The 13,202-nt window shown below is 36.9% G+C and overlaps 1 protein-coding gene across 1 annotated transcript; it reads right to left on the reverse strand.

Annotated features, from left to right (window-relative positions):
• Positions 1-2,516: 2,516 nt before the first annotated feature.
• DMAC1 (distal membrane arm assembly component 1) lies at positions 2,517-4,071 on the reverse strand. Its single transcript, XM_077748278.1, has 2 exons — positions 3,750-4,071; positions 2,517-2,872 (listed from the first exon to the last, which is right to left on the reverse strand). Exons 1-2 carry the CDS (start codon positions 4,021-4,023, stop codon positions 2,808-2,810), a joined length of 339 nt encoding a protein of 112 aa, XP_077604404.1. The 5' UTR covers positions 4,024-4,071; the 3' UTR covers positions 2,517-2,807.
• Positions 4,072-13,202: the final 9,131 nt, after the last annotated feature.

Below are 13,202 nucleotides of genomic sequence, written 5' to 3' on the forward strand. Positions count from 1 at the left end.
AGACCAAGAATGGTTTGGGGAGGGGGAGTGGGGGGCGGTACTTGAACATATGCTTGCCCTGAACATATATTTAATTTAGGAGCAATTTATTTTATGTTGTCAAATCAACTGACTTCATTCAAGAGGCCCCTAATTCATACACAATCAGGCTGAGAAACCAGTAATAAAAAAAGCAAGGAGCAAATGCTGAGGGAGTAGGTGAAGTACAAATCATGCCTGAGATGTTTAACCTCTAGGCTCCCCGAAAACCATGGTCTCTGCAAGTAGTCTCAGCCAGGTGAAACTGCATAACTTTTTAGATAGATCTGTACTTGAACATTCCAGTGTTGCCAGCAACAGCAACTGGCCTAGGAAGAGAGACCCCTCACCTCTCCTTCCCCCCAAATAGCAAGATCCTGAAGATCAATCTACATTAGGGCACTTCCATATGTTCAGATATATTGTTAGCTGGTCAAAAGATGGTAGACTAGTCAATACAATACACAAAAGAACAAGAGATGGTGCAATAATTTGATTATTTTGAGCTGCCAAAGTTTGCACTATGTAAAGGTTAACAGATAGCATGTAAAGGTTAACAGACACCCTGGACATCACAAACATTGTCAGCATTTACATATATGTTCACATTTTGGTTTGTGTTTCAAGGAAAACTGTTAAGTTCATTTTAAATTTCCCTTATTTGTACTTTTTCTCTTCTCTTTTGCTAAAAATAATTATGGGCTTTTGTATAACTCTCACTTTCATGACATAAAGAGATTCTAAACCCCATAAAAATGGGTATTCTTACATTACTAATAATCCACGGATTCTTGAGTCTCTTTATCCTACTTGTTCTACTTCATCCCCAACAAAAGGAATGATAATCAGGGCACTATGTGCACTTCCAGAACTGCAGGACTAAAGTGCTATCTCTTTTCTCTCTGAAGACCAGACTCATCTCTAAAACAGACTGGATTTCTCACTTTGCACTGGCAGAATTCAAAGCAACTTAAAAAAAATTTTTTTTCAGTTTATTTATTTTGAGAGACAGACACACCATGAGCAGGTGAGTAGCAGGGAGAGAAAGGAAGAGAGAATTCCAAGCAGGTTTCATGTTGTCAGCGCAGAGCAAGAGGGCTCGAACTCACAAACTGTGAGATCATGACCTGAATCAAAACTGAGAGTTGGATGCTTAACTGAATAAGCCACCCAGGCGCATCTCAAAGCAACTTTTGGAACTTTAACTTTGGAAGTTAAAGAAAAGAAGAAAAAAAGAAAAAGACAATTATTCATTTCAAATTTAACTATTGGGCGGGGGGGAATGGGTGTTACTCCCAGTTAACTGCCCATAGACATAGTAGAGCATTATTTTGCTCAAACATAGTTACGCAGGCCCAAGTTGGGAAGAACCAAATATACCTTGGCAATATTCTAGTGAGAGGGCAAGTTCATTTGGAAAAGCTCTTATTTGCTTACACACTAGTACAACTACTAAGATGTTAAAATTACATTACATACATAAGTTTGAGTTACTCTATTTATCCAGTAGGACAAGCCAAGGCCAACAAGTTACATTTATGTAGTTTTGGTTTAACCTAAGAAAATGTTGGGAATATAGACATCCAGGATTAAGCTCAGGCACTTCTACATACTTGAGTAAAAGCCCTGAAAGTACTTGCTCAACATTATTTTTCAAAACACACTGTGATTGGCAACTAAACTCTTTCTGCTCTGAACAAAAAAGCTATATATAACTTTATAGAGAAGGGAACCAGAGACTTCTGTTAAAAATGAACTATCAAATTTTAAGTCATTATCTCAAAGGCATCTCAATTTCATCACAGGGTCATGTCCAGTGGTTGTGGACAAAACTTGGTTTTTGTTCTTAATGACAAATGTGAATTTCTTTTTTTTTTTTAATGTTTTATTTATTTCTAGGAGAGAGAGAGAGAGAGACAGCGTGAGCAGGGGAGGGTCAGAGAGAGAGGGAGTCACGGACTGAAACAGGCTCCAGGCTCTGAGCTGGCAGTCAGCACACAGCCCGACGCGGGGCCCAAACCAATGAACCGTGAGATCATGACCTAAGTGAAAGTCGGACGGTTAACCGACTAAGCCACCCAGGCGCCCCACAACTGTGAATTTCTTTCAAATATTTTAGTACGTGTCTTTTACCGTACGCTGATTTTTGTTTTGTCACAAAGTCATCCTAGTTCTGAAAGACGAGAACTAGAACTAAACAAGAACAAGTCCTAGCTTCATCACTGACTTGTTGAATGCGGACCCCAGAAAAATTACTAGGACAATTTTCAACTTTCACCTGCTGCCAATGAAATAAGCACCTCAGAGTAGCTTTAAAACTCTCATAAGGTAATTGATTTGACTACACCTTGGAAATCATGAATGGTACACAAATAAAGTCTTATGTACTTCTGCACACTGCATGATGCAAATCCAGTGTTAGTTTGATAATAAATGTTGACACCATTATGGGAGAAGAAAGAGAACTATTTAAAATAATAGTTTAGTTCATTTTCCAATTTAGTTTATCATTTCCTCTTTATTTTTATTATATCCTCCTCCTCTAGATAAGACAAAGAACTTGTTCTCTTCTCTGAGGGATTTATTGGTCCCTGTGGAGTCTGAGAAGAAGGCCACAAATCCTCACCACCAAAGAATAACAACCTACATTTGTCTTTTCAGTCTTGTAGTATCCGCAGGGCTGAAGTCTGTCAATATCCATTCGTCTGTCCAGAACTTCTGTAAGTCTGATGCTTGTTCTGGTGTCATGGGGACATGGACAGAAGATGACAAACTCACTGATGGTACTTTCAATCAGCACGGAAGGCCTTCCCTTTGGGGTCGGACAGGATGATTACACCCCAGCAAGCAATGCCTAGGAAAAAAACAACAGTACCTCATATGTATGTTAGACTTCAGTTTACGAAGTGCTTTCATATATGCCATTTTATTTAATCCTCACAACACTCCTAGAAGACACATCCCCATTACATTTTTCTTATAAAAGAACTAAATTCAGAAAAGGAAAAGAAAATTCAGAGGGGGAAAAAATTCTGTTACCTTCCCAAGCAAGAAAGGCATTCAAAAAGAACCAGTCTGAGCAATCTAATTAAAAAGGTAAGAGATCAGAAAAACTAAAATCCTTCCCATTCAACTGATTTTAAGATTAAAAAGAAAAAAATCACTGCATTTTACTCTACGACATCTTAACATCACTTCTTATTATAATAACCAATTATTATGGCTACAGATAAGGGTATGGACCAGCCAATTCACCCATGGTAAACGGAGAACGTGGGCTTACACCCAATCTAAGACTTAAGAGTCCTACTTCTTAAACCAAGGTTATGTATCTCACTAAGGCTTTCTCCAGAATTTGGAGAAAAAAGCATGAGTTCTGGTTACAGATAAACGTGGATCAAAAGCCAGCTGTATCACATCCTAATTATCTGACCCTGAATACTCTCGGTGCCTTGGTTCAGCGGCAAAAAGGGATTGCTATAACCATACCTATCTCTAATACCTATTGTTAGCTTTAGAGATTGAAGTTAACCAGAGACCTCAAGAAATATAGTCATTAAAAAAAAAAAAAGGAAGAAAGAAAAAAAACTGTCCCAAGAACTTTCTCTCCCCGCCCCTGCTTCTGGTTTGGTGTACCTCGGCCACGTGACTAGCCCCGACCCGTCCACGTGGCTGTGGCCCACTTCTTCCTGTCCCCCTGCCCAAAGCCCCTGAGATGCCCCGACTCTCACTTATGCCGATGACCATCTGCGTCACAGTCCCTGGACTCGGGGCGTATCCCAGCTTCATGGGCTTCCTCGCCACCCAGTACACGTACGCGCCCGCCCCTATCAGCCCCGACCCGGAGAGCACGCGACAGCTCCAGCAGTTGTTAAATACAGGGGCTTCCGCTGGAGAGGTCGGCGCTCCAGGTGCAGCGAGGGGCAGGGACTCGGCGGAGTTGGTGACCTTAGGAGGCGCAGAGACCTTGATGGGCTCCATAGACTGGGACAAGAAAGAACCCATATTCAAGGGCCCGGTCTCAGCTGCGGGAGTCTTCTGACCGAACTGACGTAAAAGATACGGCCGGCAAGCAGAGCGCCGCCGCACTGAACCGGAAGCAGCCTGAGCGTCTCTGGGAAATGTAGTTCTGGCTTCTCTTGAATGGACAAAAGATGGTAGCCGCCTGTGTTTGTGGATTTCTGAGGCCACAAACTTGGCTTGCATGAGGCCACTCCCCGTTACACCCCGCCCCAATCTTTTTAAGAATTATAACTTAGCTGGGGCGCCTGGGTGGCTCAGTCGGTTAAGTGTCCCACTTCGGCTCAGGTCATGATCTCAGGTTCGTGGGTTCGAGACCCGCATCGGGCTCTGTGCTGACAGCTCAGAGCCTGGAGCCTGCTTTGGATTCTGTCTCTCTCTCTCTCTCTGTCTCTCTCTCTGCCCCTCCCCTGCTCACGCTGTCTGTCTCTGTCTCTGTCTCTCTCTCTCAGAAATAAAACATAAAAAAAAAAAGAAAAAGAATTATGACTTGGTAAATCCCCAATCCCCAATGTCTCAATTTTTAGTTTCCCTAGAGGAGGAATCTGCATTTCTAAGTTTTGTTCTGTTTTTGTTTTTTTGTTTTTGCCTAGCACAAAACGTGAGACCTTGAGCATGTCACTTCACGTGTCTCCTGGTGTGTAGCTCAAAAGAATTAAGTTTTATATGTGCTTAACTATATGCTAGACACTTTGCTAAGCGATCATCTGCATTATGCTATTTAATCTTTCCAATCCAATGCGGTATCAGTTTCCCAGTTCATGACAAAACTGGTTAAATGACATAGCCATAGTTGAAACCGATGTCGGTGTCAATACAAATTTCTTAAATGCCACCTGTATATATTATCGAGAAAAATGAACAAATATTATTTTCTTGAATTTTGAGGAGAAAGGAAAGTTTATTCGAGCCCAAGTTGGAACACCTGCCTGATATACACAATTTTCAGAAAGAAGAGAGTGCTCTCAGGAAGGAACATTTGGTACAAAGTTATATATGTTTTTACATAGTCACATCATCATGATTAAGAAAATTCCAGAAAATCACAGACTTTACCTTATGTTCTTCAGATATTGGGAGGCTGTAAGACTTTAATATTATGGGAACCAGGGAAATTTCTTTATTCTTATGTTCAGTATAGTAATTTCAGTTTATTTTAAATTTTATTATTTTTATTATTTAAAGCAGACTATATGTGCTTGGGACAGAAACAGAGCCCATGCTTTGAGGTTTTGCCAAGTCATTTTGACCTTGGTAAATGTTAAAATATAGCTTCCCTGGGAGCTCAAGAACAAGAAATATTCAAAGTTGAAATTTTCCTTTATCAATATTGTGAGGGGTTTACACAAATATAATCCAGGTGTTAAAAATGTGTTTGAAAAAAAATAAATAAAAAATAAAAATGTGTTTGAATTACCTGGGTAAATACTTTTCAATTTCTCTTTAACTTTTTCCCTAAATTCATGATCTCAGTGTTGTCATACTCACCGTACTGTTTCTATTTTGAAGGCCCCGGAGATAATTCAACTCAGAATCAGGCTAATGGACTTGAAGAGTTAATGTAGGATCTGTTCTTGCAGGTTTACAATTTTATCATCCCTTAAGAATGGATTTATTTTTTTAAATTTTTAATAGTTTATTGCCAAGTTGGTTTCTTTATAACACCCAGTGCTCATCCCCACAAGTGCCCTCCTCCATGCCCATCACCCTCCTCCCCTCACCCCCACCCCCATCAGTCCTCAATTTGTTCTCAGCGTTCAAGAGTCTCTCATGGTTTGCCTCTCTCCCTCTCCCCCACCATTTCCCCCCTTCTTCTCCCCTACTGTCCTCTGTTAAGTTCCTCCTAATTCTCCTATACGTGGAAACATATGGTATCCGTCCTTCTCTGCCTGACTTATTTCACTCAGCATAACACCCTCAAGTTCCATCCATGTTGTTACACATGGCCAGATTTCAAAGAATGGATTTTTAATTTTGATTGCTTCTTTGCAATTCAACTGCTGTATCATCCACTCCCATCACATTTCACCTTTCATTTCCTTTGGGTAGAGTTGCATATGTTTTGTTTTGTTTTCTTTTGTTTTCTGTGTTGGTCTCACAGGATTACTGGTAAGAAAAAGGCATTTAGAGTTCAGAGGTTGTTTCTGTTAGAGGAGGTGGATGAAAACAGGATTAACTTTAGGTTTGAACTTTTTTTCCTTTAGAATGTCTTAAAAAATTAACATGATAAAAATAAATTCATTATTCCACTTTATAAAATGGGATGTGATTTGGGGAAGACTTTAAAAAGAAAAAAAATAAAGGTTTGAATAAGTAGAATATGCAATCATGAGAATACGGGTTGGCCTGATGCTAATTTCAAAGACCCTATCCATTTCCTGTCTCACACACACACACACACACACACACACACCTATCTCCACTGTTGTCCAGTAGAAAGACAAAGGGTTGGGAAATTTGGGTTCTGTAGTGGGCTTTTTCACCATGAGTCAGTCATATGACATAGAGAATATTATTTATTCTCTCTAGCCTGTAGTTACCTCATGTTTGAAATAAGGAGATTTAGAATGGTAATATCTAACACTTTTTCTTAACTTGAAAATGTTATTATTTACTAAGTATCTCTCTTTAGATGAATTTAATAGCGTTTGACTTAGGAATTCATAATTTATAGCTGCTTCTTTTTACTATGCCTGATACAATATTCTATAGTGCAGATGTGTTTCCCTTTATTTATGAGGAAAAAAAATCCATCATTTGGCAGCAGTTACTAAACATTTTATCCACACTCTTCTGTGGATAAAAATGATTGTGCACACAATAGCATGTATGCATACTTATTTATTATTTATAATTTATGTATTGATATATTACTTTATACATTATGAGGAAAAGATAATAGAAATAGAAATTTTGTCTCATATCTCGATACATAGGCTTGTGCATCTCCATGGACACCATTGTTATGTGACTTGTGGCTTTATTAATTCATATTTTGTCTAAAAGCTTACCTTCTTGATTGTGCTCATTACAGTTAAAGATGCCAGGAGAGGACATCTTTAATTATCTAAAAAATATATTATTAAAATGGTCCATGACACATTTTCCAAACAGGCAAGATTTCATTTTAAGTAGTGTTTTTTTTTTTCCCCTTTATTGAGAGAAAGAGAGCACACAGGGGAGAGGCAGAGAGAGAGAGAGAGAAAGAGAGCACAGGAGCTGTCAGCACAGAGCTTGATGCAGAGCTCAATCTCACAAACCGTGACATCATGACTGGAGCCAAAACCAAGAGTCAGATGCCTAACTGACTGGGCCACCCACGTGCCCCTGTTTGTTTGTTCTTTTAAACACCTTCCAAAAGATGTGTTTCTTTCTTATGATTGCCTCAAATAAATGATTTTAGCTTGTTTGTTATTACTCATAAAACATATTGAAATTGAGATGTTGAAATGAGATTGAAATATAACTTTGATTGATTAAAAAATTATTAGAAATGTTAAGATGCATCTTGAGACAAATGAAATAGCAGGGTCTGAGGATAAGGCTAAAGGCTAATGAAAGCAAGCAAAATTATAAACGGAGGAAGACGTGTGCGTTTTGGGGGAAAGAAATAGGAGGAGAAGGTTGAAAGATTATTTTATTTTTTCCTATTGTGTGTGTGTGTATATATATATATAATAGTTTTTACTATTTATTATCTCAGTAGTTAACTTTGGCACTTATGACTCCGAAAGCCTCATGACCTCTCCTATTTATTTATAAATTTTAAAAATGTCTTTAAAAAGACATTTTTTAGTGTCCTTCACACTCCTGTCTCCCAACCACTCAGTTCCCCTTCCCTAACACAGCCAGTCTTATCAGTTTCTTATGTATCTTTTCAGAGATGTCTGTGTGTATGTGTATACTTTTTCCTCCAGTGAATTTGAGGGTCATTCCATATCAGTTAATATGTAAAGAGATTCTTTATGCATTTATGGCTCTGTAGTATTTCCCTGTATGGCTGTACTGTACAGAAATTGATAGGTCTTGTATTGATGGACTTTAATAGGTTGCTTCTACTTTTTTGGTACTACAAATAGTGCCGCAGGAAATAATCTTGTACATATACCACAAACATATGAGTATGTCTTAGAATATATTTCTAAAAGGATAAAGTATTTATAAACTGGATGGACATTACCAAATTGTCCTTCACAGAAGATGTAACAATTTAAGCTCTTACCAACAAGTATGAGGTCTATTTCTCTATCCTGATTATCCTAAACAATGAATTATATAACTTTGATCTCTGCCAATGTGATAGGTAAAAGTGGTTTAATTTTCTTTTTCTTATTATTAGTGAGCTCCTCAATATATGTTTAAGGGCAATTTATACTTCCTTTTCTGTGAATTGTCCATATTTTTGCCCATTATTTTCATTGCCTGGCCTTATTCTCATTGACTTCTAAGAACTCCTTGTACATTATAGAGATTAACTCTATGTCTGTGATGTAGGTTTGCATTTTTCCCTCCCAATTTGATATTTTCCTTTTAATTTTGCTTGTACTTTTTACTATGCATATTTTTGGAACATGTAATTGAATTTAACAATCTTCCTTTATATAGCTTCTGAGTTTTCATGTCATAAATTAGAAAGGCCTTCTACTTTGTATGCTTTCCCCCGGTATTTTGATCTTTTTAAAAAACACTTAAAATTTTAATACATTTGGCATTTCTCATACTATTAGGTGTTAGAAATGGAGTCACATTTTTCTTCCTTTTCTTTTCCCCAATTCATTTTTCTTAATGCTATTTATTAAATAACCCATCTTCCCCACTTGTTAGAAAATGTCACCTTTTCTAAAATGGCATATATAGATGTATGTACTATTCCTGGATTTTATGTTCTGCTCCATGATTTTTCTAATTATTCATGTGCCAGTATCATAGTATATTAATTACTGCAGCTTTGTAATGTATTAATACTTGGAGATTGGTTCCCTGTTATTGTTCTCTTGTTTCAGACCTTTCTTGGATATTTTTAGATGTTTATTTTTCCACATGAACTTTTGACTTAGCTTGATTATTCTGACAAAATGATGCTGACATTTTTATTAGGCTTGTGTGAAAATTGTAGGTTAATTTAGGGAGAATTGACATCTTTATGGTGTTGAGTCATCCTATCTAAGGACATGGAATGCCTTTTTTTCTTTGCTCATATCTTATTTTGTGTTCCTCTGTAACATTTTAAAGCCTTTTTTTATAATGATCTCACACATTTCCTCTCAGATACTTTATTTTTTTTGTTGTTATTAAAAATTTTTTTCCCTTCTGTTGTGTCTTCTAACTGGTTGTTGTCTCAATACAATAGGGCTATTGATGTCCACATATACTAATACTGAATTATCAGTGCCTTGTGGTGAACTTTTGAAATGTGATTGTTTTCTATTTTTGCAGCTCTTGTTGACTTTGGGGATCTTTTTTATACCCACTTTGTAGACAGAATTTTCAAGCATTCCTTCTTTTTCTGTAACCTATAATAGTTAAAATACCATTGGAATCATCTCCTTTTGAAAAGTTTTGTTAGAAATTTCCTATGGAATTGTCTAGTCCAGGCACTTTATTATTTTGGTGGGAGAGGGAGGGGATGTTAAGAAGGAGGTTATTTGATAGCTTTCTTTATTTGTATTTTAGAGATATGTTTAAATTTTCTGCTGGAAATGCTTTTGGCAAATTATACTTTTCTGGAATATTACCTATTTCATTCCAATTTTCAAGTTTATTTGCACTAAATCAAGAATAGTCCCTTACAATTCCTGTAATTTCTTTATAAGCTATGTGGAAACTGTAAATGTTCTTTGCATATGTGATTAATTAAGGGTTTTGAAATGGAGTGATTATACTGGATTATCTGTGAAACCCTTAAAGACAATCATGTGTGTACTTATAAATACCATGTAGAAAAAAGAGTACACACAGAATGGAAGGCAGTATGACCAAGAGGTGATGTGGCTACAAGTCAAAGAATGTGGGCAGCTGCCAGAAACTTGGAAGAGGCATGGAACAGATTCTCCCCTAGAGCATCCAGAGAGCATGACCCTATGAACACCTTGATTTGAGTTCAGTGATACCAATTTCAGACTCTGGCCTCCATCACTGTGAGAGAATAAGTTTCTGTTTTTTTAAGACACCAAGTTTGTAACAATTTGTTATAGCAGCGACAGGAGACTAATATGCATGCTTGATTAAACCTTTGTCCCAGACTCTATATTCTGAAGAACCTGAAGGCAGCAAAGTGTAACCACCTGGGATAGCACTTTTCTTTTTTTAAGGGTTTCGTGCCACTTTACAGTTTTCTAACATTGAATATTGTTGTGGAAAATTATAAGGCCAGGCCAATTTATTCTCTGATATAAATGATTAGGTGTTTTTGCCTAAATGCCCAAACGATTTTTCTTTTCTTTTCTTTTCTTCTCCCTTCCCTTTCCTTTCTAAATTGTCAAAGTCCAATAATATCTTTACCAGTCAACATCTTCGTTGGCTATTGTAGTTCAGTTTTCCAGGCATGAACAACACACTCTCTTTGTTTCAAGAATGTCTATCTGAATTATATCTTTTAAGGAACAATTATTTTATTGTTTTCTTTTCACCAAATACAGCCAACTAACTTCCATTCATTCATCATTGAAGACAAAGAGATAATTCATTTCCTATTTAAAAATGATGCATTATACAACAAACAAAAAGTTAAACTTACCAAGGTACACTAATTATATAAATTGGTAATTAAGAAAAGAGAAAAACTAATCATTTGTTTCTTATAAAATAGAAATTTAAAGAGTTCTGTTAGTCATAATGCAATCTTTATGGTTAAAGTAGCTCAGAGGGTGGTACATATAGTTTCATCTAGAAAGGTATATAATTTAAACACCTCATGTAAATGAATAACATTTTCATAACAAAATGAATGCAGAAAGCCCTAGGTTTTCATTAAATATTGGGTGTTGAATGATCCTTTATGACATTATAGATAGTACACAAAATACATTTTTATACATTTATAACCCTAAGAAAAGAAAACAGTTGTTCCATGGTAAAGATTTCCTAGTAGACATTTGGTTTACAGTAGGATAAATTAACCTCTAAGATTTCAGTGTTTACCAAATTTGGAATCTTTAGCTTGAGTCAGTAAATCAGCTATGTTGATTGTTTCCTAAGTCATGGGTCTGCCCTTTCTTCTGAAATATAAGTTCTTTCAGAACATTCTAAAGAAGAATATTCCTCTCAGGAAGTTTTAGAGATGGAAAATTGAAGAAAAGAAGACTGGGTATGGGCATGTCCTTGGATGTCCCTATATTTGCTTCAGACTTCAGACTTTGTTGTATTTTTAAATGTGTTGACAAGCTCTGTACCTTTGATTTGTTTTCCTAGAAAATCAGCACCTACTTATGGCTCCTTTTCTACTGGGCCTTTTTGAGGACTGAACTTTTTTTCATTTTTGGCCTCAAAGAATGCCACATGCCTCTTTATTTTTCATTCCCCCTCCCCCACAAGAGCCTTTAGATATACAATTTTGGTTATCTGATCATTTAAGTTTTTAATTTTTGTTAATTTTTTAATGTTTATTTTTGAGAGACAGAGAAAGACAGAACATGAGTAGGGGAGGAGCAGAGAGAGAGAGAGGGAGACACAGAATTGAAGCAGGCTCCAGGCTCCAAACTGTCAGCACAGATTCCGACGTGGGCTTGAACCCAGGAATTGTGAGATCCTGACCTGAGCTGAAGTCAGACACTTAACTGACGGAGCTACCCAGGCATCCCGGTTATCTGGTCATTTATAAGTATTTGATCATCTTTTGAAGGTTTGTTTCTAATGCATGGCTCTGCTGGCTTACTCGTTGCTGAATTTAAAATACAGGTTTGTATAACCCTCTATCCCCCTAAATTTCTGGAGGTGTCTAAATTTGTGGTGAGCCTCCATTTCCAGAAAATAAAAACACCTGGGCTTTAAACGTCCACAGCAGAGGATTGGAGATACCTGAAGATGAAGAGCAACATCCTTGCCCATATTCTGTTGGATTTTCATACTTTCACATGCTTCTCTGTTTTCCACCTCTCCAGAAAGAACCGTGGCTACTTTGTGCTACTGTCGAATTACAATTACCTGAGAATGAGAATGGGCCTGTTTAGACCATGTCAACTCATGGATTCTGCCTTTTTGTGCCAAGAAATAGGCTACACATATTTTCCTGCAGCTAGTAATGTATTCTCATTTGTTGATGAGTATGTTTGTGGGAATCTACGTTACTTCCATAGACCTTGGAATGGGGAATGGCCAGAGGGTCATATCAGCATGTGGAGAACAATATGACAATGTGATCTGCTGCATTCAACCTCTCCCCTGGGCCCTGGGAGTCAGGTGTAGGCTCAGCAGAATAACCATTATACTCCTTCTTCTTCCTTTACTCTTGCCAGTAAGGATCTGTTCTTTAATACTAGTTCTGTTTTTTTTTTTCTTTTAGTATTCAAATTATATGTTCTGTTGTATCTTCTTTCATTTTCTTACAAATTCTTTTCATTTGTTTTCTTATTTATTTTAGCTTTGTTCCTTAACATGTTTATAGCAATGCCTGTTATCTCTCATAGTCTTCTACTTTTGTCCCTATAAATTGGATGCTTTTGTTTTCTTCTCCCACTGCTTCACTTGAGTTCTGACAACTCATATATTTTCTTATCTTTACCAGCTGTCTAGTTATATTGTCTGTAAGTTGTTTTATTTGTTTTATTTGTGTTGTGAGCTCTTGCTTTATAGAAATGACTAGTTTTTAAATTTTTGAAATTTAGGGAGAAATATTTGGGCATGATTTTTATATGCTCCATGACAATATATTGCTGGATGCTATTATGAATTTACCATTTGTTTTTCCTGTTTCTTCTATTCTTTCCCTTTTTTTCTTTGATATAACTCCACACATCCTGTTTTGGTTCCCATGTATATTAAGCATCTTTGGAAGATTAGGAGCAGATTACATCAGGACAAAGCCAGAACTGAATTGCAGGCCAGTTGAGATTATCCTCTAGGCTGAGGGAGTCTTATGTGAGTTCATGTAGGCTTCTTTTCTCCCCAGTGAAAGGGATAGGCAGGATTGATTTTTTTTTTTTTTTTTTATTTCAGAGTTTTTTTTT

This window comes from Crocuta crocuta, unplaced genomic scaffold (genome assembly GCF_008692635.1).
Source record: "Crocuta crocuta isolate KB4526 unplaced genomic scaffold, BGI_CrCroc_1.0 scaffold199, whole genome shotgun sequence".
NCBI classification, from domain to species: domain Eukaryota; kingdom Metazoa; phylum Chordata; class Mammalia; order Carnivora; family Hyaenidae; genus Crocuta; species Crocuta crocuta.